Raw genomic sequence first — 19,370 nt, 5'->3', positions numbered from 1 at the left:
AAATATATATATATATAATATAAAATAACGGACCCAATAAAAAAGTAACAAAGTATATATAAAAATAATTTTTTATAAATAATATAATTTAAAATAGTATATTATTGCATAGTAACGTCGTTATTGTTATCATTATCTTCTTCCTTTATCTGAATATGGTATGAGAAATATATAGTCAAATACCTTATCAACATATTTTTTGACCATATCTTGATCCAAAAGATTCCATGGAGTTCCTTTGCCTACAATGCCAACGGAGACCACATCAACATCGAACCTGTATATATTGAGTGTGTATTTAATTATAAATATAAAATATTATATAACGTACTCTCCGTCGTTCGGTATAGTTGTTTTAAGAGCTCTTATAGCATGATATACGAGAGAATTTAAATCAGATTCTGGGAAGTTCAAAATCTTTTTTTCCAAATATGTTTTGGCTGATTGACACCTGGCTCCAAAAGCAGTTGCCTGTTTACAAATTTATATTAAAAATTATTTTTATATTTTATTAATTATTTTAATACGAATTTATGTTAAATAATTGCACACATTAAACTCAACAACGTTTCCGGATGGGCAAGTCTCATACAAGTGTAAACCAGTGACCTCGTCATATCCAGCGACCAGAAGACCTACTCCAAACGGTCTCTTGGAAGAAATTTGAGTGTTAGCTTGAGATTCTGATGGTACATATTTAAATTTTACATTAACTTACTCTCGGAAACAAGTGAAACGAGCTGAGAGGCAGTAATATCACAGCCATATAGGAATCTATTATTTAGACATTCATTCCTCATATATGAGATTATCATTTTTGCATCAGAAGTTATACCGGACATAGCAACACCGATATATTCACCCACTTTGTATAGTTTATCTTGAACCTGAGCAAGCTTAGAAATCTTGCGTTTAAGAGCACAAAGTACCTATAAATAGGTTCAATTGTGGTAAATATAATCAATAATTGTTATTGTATTGTCAAAAGCAATAAGTAATTAGAAATAAAAGTATAAATGAACATTTAATACAATTGTTAAAATAACATACCAAATGTGTATTCGACTTTATACCTACACAACAAGTTCCCTGTTTGACAGATTCCATAGCATATTCTACTTGGAATAAACGTCCTTGAGGGGACCAGGTTATACAATCAGTATCGTATTGGTTCCTATACATTTCTACAAAACAACCATAAATGTACCAGTAATGAGTAAATTGATAAATAAAACAATAAATTAATCCATATTAAAAATATGGTTATTAGGGATAATCGGGATTCTTATGACAAAATTATAGATTTTTAAGAATTTCTGGGGAACCAGATAGGCCAAGTATACACACTAATTAATTTCTATTTTTGTTGAAAATATATTTACACTATGACAAATAAATAATTCGAGTACATGTATATCTAAATTAAAATTAAACATTTAAGATTGACAATAGGTCAGATGACAAGCAACTGTATATTACTTATAATGCTGGATTTTAAATTTAAACTCTTTTTAACCTGATATTTAATCAGATTTTGGTATTTCAGAAACAATATTTCAATATTTTATAGTGTGTTATTTTTTATTGACATAACTCGAATTAAATCTCAACACCAACTTTATTGGTATCAATTGATTTAAGTAGCAGGCTTTGCTGGCACAGTTGCATCATAGACGGCATAAACTCTTTCGAAGAGAGATGGTCTTTCATTAAATAGGGGACCGTACAATGGGTCTACATTGAAAAACCATTTTTTCTCCCTGTATACCGTAGTCCAGAAATTTACCAGTTCATCTCCGTGTCCTTGTTTGACGGCATATCTGTCAGCTTGGAATTCTGCAAAATGGCAATAAACATTTTTCAAAGCAAAGAAGAAAACTTTATATAATAAAGCTGATACGGCAAAAGTATCGAGTCTAAGTGCCAATGCCGATACTGAGTGCGTTCCGAAGCTCTTGAATAGGTTGTTGTGTCCCTTGAAGTGATGGAAAGCAAACACAAATAGGACAAGTTTCAAAACCTTGAGTACAAGGACTTTCAGAAAATGATGATGTCTGAAGTGCCCTAAACCGTGAGCGACCAGTGCAAGAGCAGAGGGTTTTCCCAGGTTGACATAAGATTCATTCAAATATAGCCATCTTAACTTCCCAAGTCCCCAAGACAAGCAAACCAAATCACTGACTTCATCTGAAGAAAGTACCTTCAGGTTTTTATGTGAAACTCCGAGTTTTTTACCCTGAAAGATTATTTATTATATATTAACATACCATCAAGTCAACTTCCTTCTTAAGTTCTGGGTCATGCAAGTGACGACTTTTATAGAACAGGTTTAAATATAATGGAGCAAGCCATACATAAACCAATGCCAGTGCAACCAAGAATAAAACAACCTAAATAATAATTGATATTTAATCAAACATACGTTCAGGTGGTATTGTTCTTTTGGAAGCTTACTCAAATATGTCAAACCTGAAACAAACAGAGTGTAATGTAAAACATAAAATAAGTATGAACCAAAGCATTGTTTCAAAAATGCAAACTTGGTCTTAGACTTTAATCCGTGCTTCTTGGACAAACAGAAACTACGAGCATAATAGAATGGTAAACGTATAAGCCCGGAGAATCCAACTCTTAAAAGCATATAAAAAAGAGTCTAAAATTATTAATATAAGAATGTGAATAATAAAGAAATATTATAAAAACTTTATTTACAATAATTAAATATTTATGTGAAATTAAATAAATAAGAAGTTACTAACGTGTGAGTAAACACATCTATGATTGTGTAATTTTCCAGCAAAATGCCAAAATTTCAGTGTTGTTTTATTTAATAAGAACAATGTTCCTACTACCAGGTGAAAAGCTTCAAACAAAAACTCCAACTTGAGTTTGTCTTTAGCGTACTCCAAGGTTTTGTGGTAGGCTGCAGAAGTTAAATATGGTTTAAGAAGAGCCAAAGTTTTCTTGTAATTTTCATCATCCTTTCTTGCCAATGTTGTAACAACTTTCTTCTCTCCGGCCAACTCCTTAGCTACTAAACATAATTGTTTAGATAAAGCGTAAAGTCTAAGCAATTTCCACAAGGCAAACAATGCCAATGAATATTCAAAGTGTAAAGGCTTGTTAAAGAGATTGCGTACACCCATTATCACCTCAAGTTGGTTATGGATAACCTGATGGATATTCTCTACACGACATCGATATTGGCTTATCTGGGGCTACATGTTTGTCGACAAAAATCGTATAATACTCTATTTTATGCCTCTAAACGTTGTATATTACCCTAATTTGATACGATAATCTTCCCATATGTATAGGTTATAAATGTGTTATGTTTTTGTGATACATCCATCATATATATAGCCATATACATGGAAATTAATAATTATATTGTTTATTAAATTTAAAATTACTATCATAATAATATTAAAACAATATCAATTGTTCACATAAATTTTAATTTGATATATAATGTTATTTATTAAAATTTTATTTATACAAACATTATAATTATATAAATTTAATAATTTTATTAAAAATTTGATTTTTTATTGTTTTCATGTAATTTATTAGTAATTGAATTAATTATTTATTTATGTAATGTATTAGTGTGTATAGTAGATTACTTTTTATATTTGTCGAGAGCCTGATAAATTGCGTAGATTCGTTCGAATAAAACTGGATGTGTGTAGTGATACCATGAATAAACTGGGTCATTGTAGATCATGGCCTTGTTATCTTTGTGTAAATTGACGAGGGATTTAATTAGGTCATCAGCTAAACCTAAATTAACGGCAAACCTGTCAGCTTGGTATTCCTGGTATCTTGTCATTAATACGTTTAAAACATTAATCAAGATTCCAACAAGAGTGAACACATTTGAGAACAAGGTGATTCCTAAATAGGTGTTAGAGTTGTAAATAATTATATAGGATTATGAAGTACCTATTACGAATGCGTTAACTCCATGGAATCCGAAACTATTATACATATTTTTGTCATCTTTGAACATTTTGAAGACAAAAAACATTGCAAATATGTTCACAAATGAGAAGGAGACCCTGACGTAAAAATCTTTGTGTTTCCAGTGTCCTAATTCATGTGAAACAACTGCAAGGATTTCTTTTCTATCTTGAGTCAATATTGTATCATAAACAACAATCTTTTTGAATTTCCACAATCCGTAGAAATAGGCATTAGAATGTCCAGACCTTTTGGATCCATCCATCTGTTTTATTTCCTTTAAAGGGAATTTTAGTTTTTTAGCCTAAATATGGTTAAAAATAGAATTAACATACAAGTGTTTCAATATCTTCCTTCAATTCCTTATCCTTTAGAGGCTCAAACTTATTGAAAAGAGGAGCAATCAACTCTGGATAAATGACAATCATTATGAAGTTGAAAACAACGATGAATCCAAAAACCTAAACAATGGAATATTTATATAACAAAATACGTAGAAATAAAACAGTTCTCCTCCCCAGTTGACCAAAAATATAACAGCAGCCAAGAATGGACCTCCCAGTCCTACTTCAAGTGAAAGCGTAATCAACAAATCCTTCACGAATAGTTTGTATGTTTTCTTATTAAATCCGTGTTTTTCTTCTAGTACAAAGTCTGAATATAGACTAAATGGGAGATCAACAGCTGTGTCAAATAGTAATTTAAATCCACAAAAGGCGAGGGACTACAAATTTTAATGTAATAATATTTAAGTGTATTAAAATAAATGGGTACCTAATTAACTAGTTACTTACTTGCACATATTCGTTATTTTTCTTAAATAGTCCTCCTGAAAATCTCCAAACTTTTGGAGAAAATAGATAAAATAAAAGAACTAAACCGAACGCCGAATGAAAAAGAGAACTAAAAACTTGGAACTTCAGTTTGTCATATGAATATTCCACAGTCTTATGATATTCGTCAGAATTTAAATAAACATTTAACGAATTTAAAGTATTCTTGTATAATTTATCAGAGACTTTATTTCTATCGGAAAGAGATCTGTCTCCAGATAAATTTCGCTTAATGAAACGATATTGGCGGAAATTCAAATACTGTTCAAATACTTCATTTAACAAAACTGTTAAAACATAGTATTCAAAATGAAGTGGTTTATGAAACAAATTAGTAACACCCATGTTAAATATATATATATATAATATAAAATAACGGACCCAATAAAAAAGTAACAAAGTATATATAAAAATAATTTTTTATAAATAATATAATTTAAAATAGTATATTATTGCATAGTAACGTCGTTATTGTTATCATTATCTTCTTCCTTTATCTGAATATGGTATGAGAAATATATAGTCAAATACCTTATCAACATATTTTTTGACCATATCTTGATCCAAAAGATTCCATGGAGTTCCTTTGCCTACAATGCCAACGGAGACCACATCAACATCGAACCTGTATATATTGAGTGTGTATTTAATTATAAATATAAAATATTATATAACGTACTCTCCGTCGTTCGGTATAGTTGTTTTAAGAGCTCTTATAGCATGATATACGAGAGAATTTAAATCAGATTCTGGGAAGTTCAAAATCTTTTTTTCCAAATATGTTTTGGCTGATTGACACCTGGCTCCAAAAGCAGTTGCCTGTTTACAAATTTATATTAAAAATTATTTTTATATTTTATTAATTATTTTAATACGAATTTATGTTAAATAATTGCACACATTAAACTCAACAACGTTTCCGGATGGGCAAGTCTCATACAAGTGTAAACCAGTGACCTCGTCATATCCAGCGACCAGAAGACCTACTCCAAACGGTCTCTTGGAAGAAATTTGAGTGTTAGCTTGAGATTCTGATGGTACATATTTAAATTTTACATTAACTTACTCTCGGAAACAAGTGAAACGAGCTGAGAGGCAGTAATATCACAGCCATATAGGAATCTATTATTTAGACATTCATTCCTCATATATGAGATTATCATTTTTGCATCAGAAGTTATACCGGACATAGCAACACCGATATATTCACCCACTTTGTATAGTTTATCTTGAACCTGAGCAAGCTTAGAAATCTTGCGTTTAAGAGCACAAAGTACCTATAAATAGGTTCAATTGTGGTAAATATAATCAATAATTGTTATTGTATTGTCAAAAGCAATAAGTAATTAGAAATAAAAGTATAAATGAACATTTAATACAATTGTTAAAATAACATACCAAATGTGTATTCGACTTTATACCTACACAACAAGTTCCCTGTTTGACAGATTCCATAGCATATTCTACTTGGAATAAACGTCCTTGAGGGGACCAGGTTATACAATCAGTATCGTATTGGTTCCTATACATTTCTACAAAACAACCATAAATGTACCAGTAATGAGTAAATTGATAAATAAAACAATAAATTAATCCATATTAAAAATATGGTTATTAGGGATAATCGGGATTCTTATGACAAAATTATAGATTTTTAAGAATTTCTGGGGAACCAGATAGGCCAAGTATACACACTAATTAATTTCTATTTTTGTTGAAAATATATTTACACTATGACAAATAAATAATTCGAGTACATGTATATCTAAATTAAAATTAAACATTTAAGATTGACAATAGGTCAGATGACAAGCAACTGTATATTACTTATAATGCTGGATTTTAAATTTAAACTCTTTTTAACCTGATATTTAATCAGATTTTGGTATTTCAGAAACAATATTTCAATATTTTATAGTGTGTTATTTTTTATTGACATAACTCGAATTAAATCTCAACACCAACTTTATTGGTATCAATTGATTTAAGTAGCAGGCTTTGCTGGCACAGTTGCATCATAGACGGCATAAACTCTTTCGAAGAGAGATGGTCTTTCATTAAATAGGGGACCGTACAATGGGTCTACATTGAAAAACCATTTTTTCTCCCTGTATACCGTAGTCCAGAAATTTACTAATTCATCTCCGTGTCCATGTTTGACGGCATATCTGTCAGCGTCGAATTCAACAAAGTCGCTGTAGACATTTTTCAATACGTAGAAGAAGGAGACAAAAACATAAGCAGTGGCCGCAAAAGTATCGAGTCTAAGTGGCAATGCCGATACTGAGTGCGTTCCGAAGCTCTTGAATAGGTTGTTGTGTCCCTTGAAGTGATGGAAAGCAAACACAAAAAGGGCTACTTTAACGACCTTAATTAAGAAAAATTTGAAAAAATGATGATGTCTGAAGTGCCCTAAACCGTGAGCGACCAGTGCAAGAGCAGAGGGTTTTCCCAGGTTGACATAAGATTCATTCAAATATAGCCATCTTGACTTTCCAAGTCCCCAAGCCAAAGTAACAAGCTCGCTGGCTTCATCTGAAGGTACAACTCTTACATTTTTGTGCGACAGTCCCAATTTTTTGGCCTAATAAATTAATATGTAAGACGTTAACCTACCATCAAGTCAACTTCCTTCTTAAGTTCTGAATCGTGTAATAGATGGGCCTTGAGAAATAGTTTGAAGTGGCATGGAACCAGCCATACATAAACCATTGCCAGAGCAACCAAGAATAAAACAACCTACATAAAACATGGAATTTAATCAAACGTACGTTCAGGTGGAAATGTTTCTTTGAAAACTTGCTCAAGAACGTTAAACCTGAAAGGAAAAGGGTACCAAGGAAAACAATCGATAGATAACATGCTAACAATTGTTTGAAAAATGCAAACTTGCTCTTGGTCTTCAATCCGTGCTTCTTAGACAAACAAAACCTTGATCCATATCTGAATGGAAATCTAAAGAGAAAGGAAAAACCAGCCCTCACAGCAACATAAGCCATGACCTAAAATTATGTTAATGAAAAATTATTCGAACGAAAGTTTATAATGTTATTAATTTATGTATAATTAAATAAATAAGAAGTTACTAACGTGTGAGTAAACACATCTATGATTGTGTAATTTTCCAGCAAAATGCCAAAATTTCAGTGCTGTTTTATTAAAAGCAAACGCCAAGCTTGCAACTAGATGAACAACTTCAAAAAGAAATTGCAACTTAAGTTTGTCTTTAGCGTACTCCAAGGTTTTGTGGTAGGCTGCAGAAGTTAAATATGGTTTAAGAAGAGCCAAAGTTTTCTTGTAATTTTCATCATCCTTTCTTGCCAATGTTGTAACAACTTTCTTCTCTCCGGCCAACTCCTTAGCTACTAAACATAATTGTTTAGATAAAGCGTAAAGTCTAAGCAATTTCCACAAGGCAAACAATGCCAATGAATATTCAAAGTGTAAAGGCTTGTTAAAGAGATTGCGTACACCCATTATCACCTCAAGTTGGTTATGGATAACCTGATGGATATTCTCTACACGACATCGATATTGGCTTATCTGGGGCTACATGTTTGTCGACAAAAATCGTATAATACTCTATTTTATGCCTCTAAACGTTGTATATTACCCTAATTTGATACGATAATCTTCCCATATGTATAGGTTATAAATGTGTTATGTTTTTGTGATACATCCATCATATATATAGCCATATACATGGAAATTAATAATTATATTGTTTATTAAATTTAAAATTATTATCATAATAATATTAAAACAATATCAATTGTTCACATTAAGCTTTATCCTTTGATTTTGTTTTTCATTATGCATCGTAACACCAACTGTACTTCTTATCTTCTATCTTTAATTTTTATTTATGTTGGACTTTTCTGTTGTTCCTGACGGGCCTTCCATACCTCCCGGTTATATCGACCTTTCTTACGGGACTTCTGGTTTCAGGGCTAACGCTTTATTTCCACAAAATAATTTGGAACACGTCGCTTACAGATGTGGACTGTTGTTCGCTTCCCTTCCATTTTTCTCCGATGAGTACTTCGAAAAGTACTCGAAATTTTTAGGAAGTGACCGTAGGTTCGGCCTGGGCGTTGTTGTTACCGCAAGTCATAACCCTTGCTGTGACAATGGCATTAAGCTGTTTTCCCCTTCCGGCCATATGCTCGAGTCCTCCTGGGAGCCCTACTTTACCAGTTTTGTTAACAGCAGAAGGAACGTTCGCGATGCACTGTGCGAAATTTATGGTCGATTCACCTACAGGCCCAGGGACCTGAACTTGAGTGTCCTGATTGGCTGGGATACCAGGACCTCTTCGGAATCCCTGGTCGCGAACTTAAGGCTCGGAATCGAGTCGGTGTTCAAACTTTTAGATTTGGGTGCCTCTGAGGTAAGGCTGGTCGGGACTGTTACCTCGCCCTGCATTTCCTACCTGCTTTCCTCAAACAATCTCGACGTAGAGGACGACCACCAGTATTTGCGGTTTTTGAACGACTCGGTCATGAACGTTGTTCTTAAGTTCCAGGCTCTGGGCCTCCTGGACGTGGGACCCACTGCGAAGCGCGAGGAGTTGTTATTTGACTGCGCCTACGGCGTCGGCGGCCCCAAGGTGATGAAGGCGTTCGGAGTCTTCAGGCACCTCGGGCTCCTCCCCGCCGTCTGCAACTTGCACCGGTTTGGCACTGAGTACGACTTGAACAACAAGTGCGGAGCCTCGTACGTTTTCAACACAGGCTACCTCCCCGAGAGCCTTAAGCCTGACCTTCAAAAGTACTTGGCGAAGCGCTTCTGCTCCTTTGACGGCGACGCGGACAGGATTATTTACTACATGCCCGCCGACGCTGAGCTCAACGCCGACAACGAGTATGGCGTCCTGGTGCTGAACGGCGACCGTCTCATTGTCGTCACGTTGATGCTGCTGTGGACGCTGCTCAGGACCTGGAGGAAAAGGCTGAGGATTGGGGTTCTCCTCACTCGCTACTCCAACGGCTCCACCGTCAGCTTCATCCGTGGCTTGTTTCAGAGGTGGCACTCTGAGAACTCAAGCATCCTCTGGGAGCTCGAGTTTTTCAACTCGGGCATAAAGAACGCCGAGAGGCTCTCCGAGAAGTACTACGTTTCAGTCTACTACGAGACCAACGGCCACGGCAACGTCGTGTTCAACCCCCTCTTCGCCCAGGACCCCTGCGACAGGATCAGTTGCTCAGACCAGTTCCCGAGTCGGCTGTACTCGCAGTCTCTTGCCGACTTGAGGCGCAGGCTCGACCCCTCTGACCCGTCCTTCGATGTTGGCTTTAGGGACAGGTTTTCTGAGTCGCTGCTTTTCGAGTTTTTGAGTATGTTCTTCCCTGGCGGCGACGCCATTCTCAACTCGCTGGTCCTCGAGCTCGCCTTCAAGACCCTCAAGTTGACTTTTCGGGACTGCTTGGGCCTCTACAGCTACTTGCCCTTCTCCCTTTCGAAGTATGACATTCCTGTGACGTTCAGGGAACTGTTTGTCTCCTCCCCTGAGGATGAGACTATTTTGGTGGAGCCTGAGGGGTTTCAGGACAAAATAAACTCTGTGACCGGCCAGTTCAGCTGCTGTCGCGCCTTTTTGCGTCCTTCTGGCACCGAGCCTCTTCTTCGCGTCTACGTTGAGGCTGAGAATCAGGCCGACGTGGACCACGTTCACGCGTTCATCATCAAGTTGGTTGAGGATTTTCTCAGCACCAAGAGGCTGTAACTTCTGTTTTCGCACTTCACTCACTCCCTTACCACAATGCAGCTCACTAAAATCTCGTTAGGTTAAATTAAATTCACCTGCATCACTGTACACTATCGTCACTTTGTTCTGGACAAAATCCTCCACTGTCACTCACATCTGCAGCTCTTACCAACTTATTGCAATGCAGTTCACTGTAAATCACTATTGCTCTAGTTAATATCATGGGTTCAGTTTACTATACTTGTTTATCAGTTCATTTCTTATTTTATATTTATGGCTGGCGTGTTGGTGATTAGTGTATGTGTAGATATTATGTATTGTCACGTATTTGTGTAAATATATTTTTGTTTATGTATCGTCATGTATTTAAGTTTGTGTCCATGTATTAATTAACCTATTACGTGCAAACATATATTAAGTGTAAACGTATTGGTGTAAATGTATACTTGTTGACACTCTCCACTCTGTATGCTAGTGTGTACTGTGATAAGCCAGTATTTACGTGTGTTTACTGCTTTTTGAGCCTGCCTGTTTAAAGTGTGCTGCTTTCAAGTTGCTTATTGCCTTCCTTGCTTTCCGATCGCGTCGGCGAAATGTACTCTGTTATGTACTTCTGTCCCTCTGTGACTCTTCCTAGTTTTCGTGACCTGGAGCTACTTCTCTGATTTGTGTCTACGCTCGATTCTGCCTTTCTTCTTGTTGGTGTTCTTCTTCTTGAGTCTGCTGATTTTGAGCTAGGCACTGAGTGTGGCGACGCTGAGCTTTTGTGCGAATTTAAACTCCAATTGTTACTACTGCCGTTACTGTTTTCAGCCTTATTACTGTCTTCCTGTGCTTCTGACACTGACAGTATTGAATCCAGTCTCCATCCGTTGAATCTACGCGTTGGTGTGCACATCACTTCACTCGCCATGTTACTGCCATTGTTACTGCTACTGTTAGTCCCATTGTTGGCATCCTTACTGCCATTAGTAGCGATACTGTCTAAGTTATTGATACCCTTAATCAAATCAACTTCTTCTTTTATTCTACTCATACTTCTTTGCGATGATTGTGATTTTCCTGTTAGAAAGTTATCTATGAACTTTATGTTCTCATCTACTCTCACTATGTCCTTCACTTCAATCTGTATTGTTAGCATATCTGATAACTCAGGTCCCAATTCCCTAATATTTAATTAATTGCTTACTTATTTATATATTTGTCTTCCTATTTATCTACTGACCTATAAACCTATTTATCTATCCATATACCTATTTAACTATCCAACTATGTAATTATCAATCCATCTACCTATACAACTGTTTACCTATTTAATTATATGCTATTCTATAACCTACTCCTTTATTTCACTGTACAGTTTCTGCGTCGTGTGCCTCAGTGACTCCTTATCTAGAATTGAACTCACGCACCTCGAGTATTCTTCCTTTCCGGTCACCTTCACTACCACTGTGCACTTATACTTAATAGAGTAGTTGATTATGCACCTGTCGAACAGTGAGTAGACTGAGCAGAGCTGCTTAAGGATATCAGTTAGCATTTTCTTGAATATAGACTCTTCACTTTGTTGGCTTCTTTGACTTGGTTGACTGGACTGCCTGGACTCAGTGCAATGGCTACATTCTTTAGGGTGACTGGATCGACTAGGTTGAATAGGCTGATTATCTTGATTTCTTTGGCTAAGCTGGCTAGATTCATTGGGTCGATTGCGTTGACTAGACTCATTGGGTCGATTGCGTTGACTAGACTCATTGGGTTGACTTCGTTGACTAGACTCATTGGGTTGACTTCGTTGACTACATTCATTAGGTTGACTTCGTTGACTACATTCATTAGGTTGACTTCGTTGACTGGGCTGACTTCGTCGGACGTGTGCAGAGGGCACCCGTGATCGCGTCCTGAACGACTTGTTAAGAAAGAAGTCCAGCTGCTTCTTCGGCAGGTTGGAGCACCTGTAGTCGTAGCCGAAGCAGAAGTTGTAGACCATCTTCCCCATCCGCCCGCCCAGGATGCTCTGCAGGCAGAGCGGCGTCCCCTTTTTGCGCACGTCGTTGCACGTCAGCAGGCCTCTGCTCTTCAGCACCGGCCACAGCACTCCCACGCCCGGGATCTCGCTCAGGTGCACGTTGTTGAGGAACTTGAAGCCGTCGTCGACGACGCAGATGTTCTCAGACACCAGCGACTCTCCTCCGTTAATTCCGTAGATCGAGAGCACTGGCGACATCTCGTAGTCGTAATCTGACTCCTGCGAGTTCACCTTCAGGTTCCTGCACTTCTTCGCCGCCAGCTTCGCTATCAGCATGTTTTTTCCCAGGCCCATGACGCACTCTCCTGGGAACTCTGCGTATATCTTTGCTGCCAGTTTGCGCATGTTTTCTTTGTCGTCCTCCTTCGACCCCGACTCCCCCAGCAGCTCTCGCGCTCTCTCGTACGAGAGCTGCAGGTAGAACTCGTTGTAGTAGGGCGAGAGTATGTGGGTCGTGTACTCGCGCAGGAACCTCACCACGCTCAGTCCTCTCTCCACCACCTTTTCGTAGTTGTACTTCGCCAGCCTCAGGTCTGCGACGCCCTTGCTTCTCGCCGTCTTCACGTGCATGCCCTTTCTTATTCCTGCTTCGGTTCCTTGTGCGTTCACTGATATCACTTGGTCGCAGCTGTACACTGCTGCTGGCACTCGCAGTCCCTCTACCACCAGCGTTTCCACCAGGAAGTTTTCCATGTAGATGTAGACTATGTTCCCGTTCATGTATATTCCCACGTCCATGCTCTTGAAGTCCTCGAGCTCCTCAGCCTCCAGCGTCTGCGCCCAGCTTTCCATGATTCTGTACGACTCTCCTCTCGGACTCGGCGTCGACGGCTCGCTCTCCCCTCTGTCTGGCGTCCCTTCGTTCGACGGCGGCAGTATCAACACTCCTGGCGTTTTCAGGAACTTCGGCACGTACGAGCTCTCGTGAAGCCTTTTTCCCTTCATGTGGCTTTCGACTACGTACTTTGCTGTCACGAAGTGGTACTTTTTCGGCGTGCCCTTCGCTCTTCTTCTTATCCACCAGCGTTCGCTTGCTCCTGCTCTCTCCACTACGAAGTGTGTCACGTACGGCGAGAGCGACGCCTCCAGCCCCCCTCCTCTCTTCAGCACTATGTCTATCAGTCTGTTTCTGAATGACACCACTGAGACTGAGCATCTTCCCTTGCACGCTTCGAAGTACTCTCTGTAGCTCCTGCTCACGTCTCCTATGCAGAAGTAGCAGTCCTTGAATATCTTCTTATACTTCACTTTTCTATCTCCGCTTTCCGCCATATCTCCGCTTTCTGCCATATCTCGGCTCTCGGCCATATCTCTGCTCTGGATTTCCTTCGTCTCAAGCTTCGACGATTTACTTTCGTTTTCGCTAAAAGTATGCGATTTACTTATCTCTTTGTGATCCATTTTTTCCTACATGAGTGCGCAGCAGCTTCTTCTCTTAAGTTTTTTACTTTTAGCGAATACGTCCTTCGTCTTTGCTGACAGGTCTTTACTTTGGTTGACTAGTGCTTCCAGGCTCTCTTCGTTGTTCAAGAGTTCCTTCACTGTCTTCGTCACTATGTTTTTCGTGTTTTGCACCTTTCCGAACACGTTTTCGTACATGTCCACTTGCTCAGGCGCTCTGTACTTCAGCAGCAGTTCCTTTAATTCTGGCAGGCTCAGGTTATTATCTTTCGTCAGGTCCAGCTCTTCGTAGATGTACTTTTCGTTAAATATGAAGAACGAGTGCTGTATCAGTGCGAATGCTGTTCTACTTGGGTACTCCTTGTCGCATATACACAGTATACACATTCCGTTTTCCCATTTATGTGCGTAGATTGCGTACTCTTCTATTGTTGTTCCTGTGAATCCTTCGTCCACTCTCTTCGAGATCTCTCTTGCTGTAAACACTGACAGATTCTTCGCCTGGCTTCTTGAGAAGTACGGCAGTTCTGAGAAGTTGAAGCTTTGTGCCAGTATCACTGGCTCTTCTCCGCAGTACAACACTCCTACGTACGTCAGCTTATGTTTTTTCATTTTTTACTTTTTTTGTGTTATTTTATTTTTCAATGTGTATACTTCTTTTTCATTTTTTTCCGATATATTGTACATACTATTTTACACTTATTTATTCATAATATTTATCACATATATTTTTTTATTATATTATATTTATTTTTATTGTTTTTTTACAGATTTACATGACATTTTAATTGTGGGATTCACCTCAGCTCACTAATTCCATTATCGCTATCTGATTAACAATTTTTCTTTTTTCATTTTCCTTTTTATTCCTTTTCTTCTTTTTTATCCGTGGTTATTTTCTATTGATTCGTCTTTCAGTATTTCTCTCAGTGCTACTGTTATGTATGACGATTTTGGCAATGAGCATTTCAGCTTTAGTGCTGCCTTGTTTCTTATTTTATCTCCTAGCTTCTGTATTCTTTCTATGCTTCTTGCTGATTCGTACTTTTCTATGTCTTCTTCGTACCCTTCTATTTCCGGCCTTATTAGCACCTTCAGTGGTTCTTCCAGTTTTTCTATCACTTCATAGCTCACATCCTTCGGTTTAACTATTATGAATCTGTATGATCCTCCTACTGACACTATACATTTTTGTTTTTTTCCTTCTACTTCTTTGTTTGTTTTAAAATTTTCCAGCTTAATGTTATAGTTTTCCACTGCTATTTGTTCGTAGTAGTCCTTCATGTTACTTGGGTACTTGATGTTATCTCCTGGGAGTGGCAGTACTACTTGTTCTATTGTGTATCTTTCTGCTTCTTCTTCGCTGTTTACTTCTATTACTGTCATTCTTTTAACTCTCTGTGTTCTTTCTTCTTCGTATTCTTCTCCTGATTCACTCATTCCTTTTTCGCTTGTCACCACTAGGTCTCCTGGTACTACTTTCAATCCGTATCTGTTCAATCTTTCTGTTGCTGCCAGGTTAAACAGGAGGCTTTGTGTTGAGTGCACGTAGATTGACAGTATGTTTTTCGGCACCTTTTCCAGGCACTTTTCGTTACTCATGTTTGCCATTATTCCCTTCAGTACGCTTTTTTCCACGTAGAACCTCATTGGTATATACTTCAGTGCTGTCTCTGCATCGTTGTCGAAAAGATAGTAGTCTGTTGCCTTTCTATACTTCATTGGCATTTCCTCTCCTCCAACTTTTACTCCATGTTCTTCATAGTTACCATCTGTGGTAGCGTATGTTTCTGGGTTGTATGTGCCGTCAGTGGTAGCATAGTTGTTAGTGGTAGTATAAGCAGCCGTTTTAGCATAGGTATTCGTTGTAGCATAACCACCAGTATTGGCATAAGCTTCCGTATTAGGATAGACGCCCGTACTGGCATATGCGTTATCGTTGCCGTACCAAGGAGCGTTTGCTGCGTCGTACGCTTCAAAGGCTGCGCTGCTGTGGCTCATCACGTACTCCGGGTTTAGCGACAGCTTCACTGCGTCCATGTTTTCGAAGTACTTGTTGAACACTGCGTAGTGCTTTGCCGTTTCTATGTCGCCCAGTATCAGCCGCAGCGTCATGTCGTATCTCTGGTCTATTATGGAGGCTCCTATGATGTGCGTGCCCACTATCTTCGTTCCGAACCTCTGTAATCCGAAGTAATTGATGAACCCGTAACTCTTAAGCGTCTCTATTGCCTCATCTATGTTCGTAGCGTCTTCTATTCCTCTGATTACTATTTTAAAGTGGTTCCCTTTCAGGTCTCCCAGTCCTATTTTCGTGTTTTTGTAACAGAAGTCGCTCAGGTGCACGTCGTTGTACCATCCTCTCGTCATTGCTTCCAGTATACTCTCTATGTTACATCTTCTTATGCATATTCTCTGCACTGTTATTCCTCTCTTGTCCTTATTTCCTGCTGAGAAGAAGTCGAAGCTTCCTCTGTTTGCTGACTTACACATCATGTGCACCACCTCCGACGTCTCTCTGTTGATTTTAAGCATGTTGAAGTGCAGGAACTTTCCGTAGGACTTCGGGTTATACTTTTCGTAGTCTGTTCCGTCCAGCTCCTTCACTATTTCTTCCAGCGATACACTGCTCTCCGAATCTGCATCTGAGTTATAATTTTCCTTTATTTGTGAACTAGTTTCTGAGGCCGCTCCCACGTGTTCTTCCTTTTTGTTACTTAAGTTAGCTCCATAACCACTGCTGTAGTTGGAACCACTTATAGAAACATAATTGCGATTATTGTCATTGTTAAATCTGTTATTGTTGTTACTGGTGTTATTTGTTTCGTTAGTGTTAAATCTGTTATTTGTGTTGTTGTTACTAGTGTTATTTGTTTCGTTGGTGTTATTGTTGTTACTGTTGTTAATGTTATTGTTGTTACTGCTGTTATTAGTGTTACTGGTGTTAGTACTAGTGTTATAATTATCGTTAGTGTTATTGCTGTTGTCAGTGCTGGTGTGTTCTGATGTCGAGTACGTGTTCCTCAGGCGCCCCGATATGTACTTCACGCACGCAGGCGTCGGAGCCACGCGGATCAGGCTGTAGTCCTGAGGCAGTGCCGAGAGGTCCAGGTGCGAGTCAAGGAGCTCCTTCATCTTCCCTGCCCTTTGCGACGCCCCGAACTCCACCGTCTTCGAGTCCAGGAAGGGCAGCGTCGCCCTTATCCACCTGTGCACGCCCGTCCTCGTCGCCTTAGCGTCCTTCGAGTCTCTGCAGACCAAGAACGTGGCCGGCATCTTCTCCTGACCTGAAAACGACTTCGCCTTCTCGCTCAGCGCCTTCAGCAACTTTTTCAGTCGCAGCTTATCCGTTTCCGTGAACAGCTCCTGCGGGTACTCCAGCTTGTCCTTATCTTCTTCGTAAACGCTCAAAAACCTCTCTCCTGTCTTCCTCTTCCTCTTCCGCTCCACTGCTCTTCTCACTTCCTCTATTTTGTACGACTTTCCCAGGCTAAGCACCTTGCCCTCAGTGTCGATTTCGTGGACGTGGAAGTCTTCCAGCAGTAGCTTCACGTACCCTTCCACTCTGTTTGGTTTTACTTGCGATATGTACTCCGAGAGCGTCCTTTCTATTCCTACGCTTACGCTCTTCGACACCATCTTTGTGCTTTGTGTTCTTTCCATTTTTCTATCTCTTATTACAAAATTCAGGTTTTTACTGCTTAGTATTACACTGTTACATGAATATGCTACTATAAATACTATAAACATTCGTTTAATTTTTCGTTTTACTTTTCTTCGATATCAGTGATGCTTGCTTCTGTCTTGATATCATCTTCTTCTCTTCCAGCCAAAACAACCCTGGATTTTTAATTTTTGCTTCTGTGTGTGGGTACCTCAGGTACATGAGCATTCTAAATGTGTCCAGCTTTTCTATTTCGTAGTCCGACAGGTGCTCGTTGATCAGCTGTTCTCTGTATGCCTTCTGGAAGGTCAGTTCTTCTGGGATCGGTTCTGATTCCGACTTTACTGCTTCGTCGTACAGGTTCTCCGGCAGGTTTTCTATTGCTTCGTGCATCTGACTCTGGATGTACAGCTCTCTTTCTCTCAGCTTTTCCTTCAGCTTATTCTTATATATTCTGTACGCTTCGTATGTTTTCTGGTACAGCTTCCTATCTTCTTCTGTATCCAGAGGCGAGAGTGGACTATATATCAAATCCAATATTTCTGATAGGCTTTCTCTATCTTTCAGCGTGTTCACTGTATCTACTACTAGATTTGGCGGTATGTATGGATAATAGCGTGTTACTCCCACTACTTCTTGCTGCTTTACCTTAGGTTTTGCCTTCGATTTTGCTGCCTTCCTCAGCGGTATTTGATCACAAACTTGTATTGTTCTAAATAGTCCTATTATTGTATTTTGTGTTATATTTATTCTCATTTCCTCCGTTTTTCAATCTCTTTGCAGCCATTTCATCTATATGGTTGCTCTATTTGATTTTTTTATTCTAAGTTATGTTTCTGGTTCCCCAGTATTTGATTCCCTATTATTTTATAAACACATTCTTATTATTTTATTTTATTTTTATTTTAATTTATTTTTTATGCTTATATATTGTGTTTAATTTTAAAATTCTACTATAGAAATTTTATTTTTCTAGTGGATCTGTTTTCTATTTTTTAAATTCACTCTTCTTTTTATTTGTTGACTTTCTATCATGGTTCCTGATAGTAATTCACTTGTTATAACTGTTTGTTCCTTTTTGATAAATTTTTTATTTTTAGGGCATTTCTCAGGAGACTGCTCTTGAGCTTGACAACTTTCTTATGGGCGATGAAGTTGGTTATTCTTTAACTCAGCTCGTTGAACTCGCTGGCCTTTCTGCTTCTATCGCAATCAACGAGATCCTTCTTTCTAAGCTTCCTCGTTCTTCCAAAAATGTTCTTGTTTGCTGTGGTCCTGGCAACAATGGCGCCGACGGTCTCGTTGTCGCTCGCCATCTTTCTGAATTCGGCTATAATGTTTCCCTTTTCTATCCTAAGCGTAAATCTGGCGATTTGTACCATGTGTGTTATTTTTATGTCAATGCCTTTCATTTCTTTTCAGAGACTCTTTGTTCTACTCAGCAGCTATTCCGTTAAGACCATCGACAATATCTGCGATTTAGATCCAGGTAATCTCCATTGTTCAACTTTACAATACTCTCAGATATATATCAATTTTTACACGGGTTTATTTTGGCACATCTTAACATACACGTTGCAAACGTACTTATGGAGCTAACATACATATTTATAGTACATACAGCTATAATACTTACACAGCTATAGTACATACGCGTAGCCATAATATGTATGTTGCAAACACAAACGTATACATCTAGCACATTTGTACCTATAATAATCATGTATTTCTAAGGTATATACCCATGTATCTAACGCACACTCGTGTGTGCTGACG

At 38.4% G+C, this 19,370-nt stretch overlaps 11 protein-coding genes across 11 annotated transcripts; 2 read left to right on the top strand and 9 right to left on the bottom strand.

Annotated features, from left to right (window-relative positions):
* Nucleotides 1-132: 132 nt before the first annotated feature.
* TOT_020000956 (proteasome subunit alpha type 1) lies at nt 133-1,182 on the bottom strand (the record flags this gene model as incomplete). The annotated part of the gene is made up of 5 exons (XM_009692708.1): nt 133-277; nt 332-471; nt 553-683; nt 719-929; nt 1,051-1,182. The coding sequence occupies 5 exons, from the start codon at nt 1,180-1,182 to the stop codon at nt 133-135; spliced, it is 759 nt and encodes a 252-aa protein (XP_009691003.1).
* Nucleotides 1,183-1,636: 454 nt separating this feature from the next.
* Nucleotides 1,637-3,146, bottom strand: TOT_020000955 (conserved hypothetical protein; the record flags this gene model as incomplete). The annotated part of the gene is made up of 4 exons (XM_009692707.1): nt 1,637-2,236; nt 2,268-2,390; nt 2,423-2,582; nt 2,839-3,146. The coding sequence occupies 4 exons, from the start codon at nt 3,144-3,146 to the stop codon at nt 1,637-1,639; spliced, it is 1,191 nt and encodes a 396-aa protein (XP_009691002.1).
* Nucleotides 3,147-3,622: 476 nt separating this feature from the next.
* Nucleotides 3,623-5,141, bottom strand: TOT_020000954 (metalloprotease; the record flags this gene model as incomplete). The annotated part of the gene is made up of 5 exons (XM_009692706.1): nt 3,623-3,897; nt 3,946-4,267; nt 4,299-4,424; nt 4,457-4,687; nt 4,758-5,141. 5 exons carry the CDS (start codon nt 5,139-5,141, stop codon nt 3,623-3,625), a joined length of 1,338 nt encoding a protein of 445 aa, XP_009691001.1.
* A 104-nt stretch (nt 5,142-5,245) lies between these two features.
* Nucleotides 5,246-6,326, bottom strand: TOT_020001103 (proteasome subunit alpha type 1; the record flags this gene model as incomplete). The annotated part of the gene is made up of 6 exons (XM_009692705.1): nt 5,246-5,293; nt 5,328-5,421; nt 5,476-5,615; nt 5,697-5,827; nt 5,863-6,073; nt 6,195-6,326. 6 exons carry the CDS (start codon nt 6,324-6,326, stop codon nt 5,246-5,248), a joined length of 756 nt encoding a protein of 251 aa, XP_009691000.1.
* A 454-nt stretch (nt 6,327-6,780) lies between these two features.
* On the bottom strand, nt 6,781-8,273 carry TOT_020000952 (metalloprotease; the record flags this gene model as incomplete). Its single annotated transcript, XM_009692704.1, has 4 exons — nt 6,781-7,380; nt 7,413-7,535; nt 7,568-7,798; nt 7,887-8,273. 4 exons carry the CDS (start codon nt 8,271-8,273, stop codon nt 6,781-6,783), a joined length of 1,341 nt encoding a protein of 446 aa, XP_009690999.1.
* Nucleotides 8,274-8,661: 388 nt separating this feature from the next.
* Nucleotides 8,662-10,521, top strand: TOT_020000951 (phosphoglucosamine mutase; the record flags this gene model as incomplete). Its single annotated transcript, XM_009692703.1, has 1 exon — nt 8,662-10,521. The coding sequence occupies one exon, from the start codon at nt 8,662-8,664 to the stop codon at nt 10,519-10,521; it is 1,860 nt and encodes a 619-aa protein (XP_009690998.1).
* A 514-nt stretch (nt 10,522-11,035) lies between these two features.
* On the bottom strand, nt 11,036-13,930 carry TOT_020000950 (uncharacterized protein; the record flags this gene model as incomplete). The annotated part of the gene is made up of 4 exons (XM_009692702.1): nt 11,036-11,461; nt 11,519-11,669; nt 11,844-12,083; nt 12,225-13,930. The coding sequence occupies 4 exons, from the start codon at nt 13,928-13,930 to the stop codon at nt 11,036-11,038; spliced, it is 2,523 nt and encodes an 840-aa protein (XP_009690997.1).
* A 6-nt stretch (nt 13,931-13,936) lies between these two features.
* Nucleotides 13,937-14,542, bottom strand: TOT_020000949 (uncharacterized protein; the record flags this gene model as incomplete). The annotated part of the gene is made up of 1 exon (XM_009692701.1): nt 13,937-14,542. One exon carries the CDS (start codon nt 14,540-14,542, stop codon nt 13,937-13,939), a length of 606 nt encoding a protein of 201 aa, XP_009690996.1.
* A 270-nt stretch (nt 14,543-14,812) lies between these two features.
* Nucleotides 14,813-17,593, bottom strand: TOT_020000948 (uncharacterized protein; the record flags this gene model as incomplete). The annotated part of the gene is made up of 3 exons (XM_009692700.1): nt 14,813-15,661; nt 15,935-16,769; nt 16,947-17,593. 3 exons carry the CDS (start codon nt 17,591-17,593, stop codon nt 14,813-14,815), a joined length of 2,331 nt encoding a protein of 776 aa, XP_009690995.1.
* A 91-nt stretch (nt 17,594-17,684) lies between these two features.
* On the bottom strand, nt 17,685-18,350 carry TOT_020000947 (conserved hypothetical protein; the record flags this gene model as incomplete). The annotated part of the gene is made up of 1 exon (XM_009692699.1): nt 17,685-18,350. One exon carries the CDS (start codon nt 18,348-18,350, stop codon nt 17,685-17,687), a length of 666 nt encoding a protein of 221 aa, XP_009690994.1.
* Nucleotides 18,351-18,989: 639 nt separating this feature from the next.
* Nucleotides 18,990-19,327, top strand: TOT_020000946 (hypothetical protein; the record flags this gene model as incomplete). Its single annotated transcript, XM_009692698.1, has 2 exons — nt 18,990-19,083; nt 19,254-19,327. The coding sequence occupies 2 exons, from the start codon at nt 18,990-18,992 to the stop codon at nt 19,325-19,327; spliced, it is 168 nt and encodes a 55-aa protein (XP_009690993.1).
* Nucleotides 19,328-19,370: the final 43 nt, after the last annotated feature.

The sequence above is a fragment of the Theileria orientalis genome, chromosome 2 (assembly GCF_000740895.1).
Source record: "Theileria orientalis strain Shintoku DNA, chromosome 2, complete genome".
Classification (NCBI taxonomy): domain Eukaryota; phylum Apicomplexa; class Aconoidasida; order Piroplasmida; family Theileriidae; genus Theileria; species Theileria orientalis.
The sequence above is the reverse complement of the archived record's forward strand: the minus strand, read 5'-3'. Positions and strand labels throughout refer to the sequence as shown.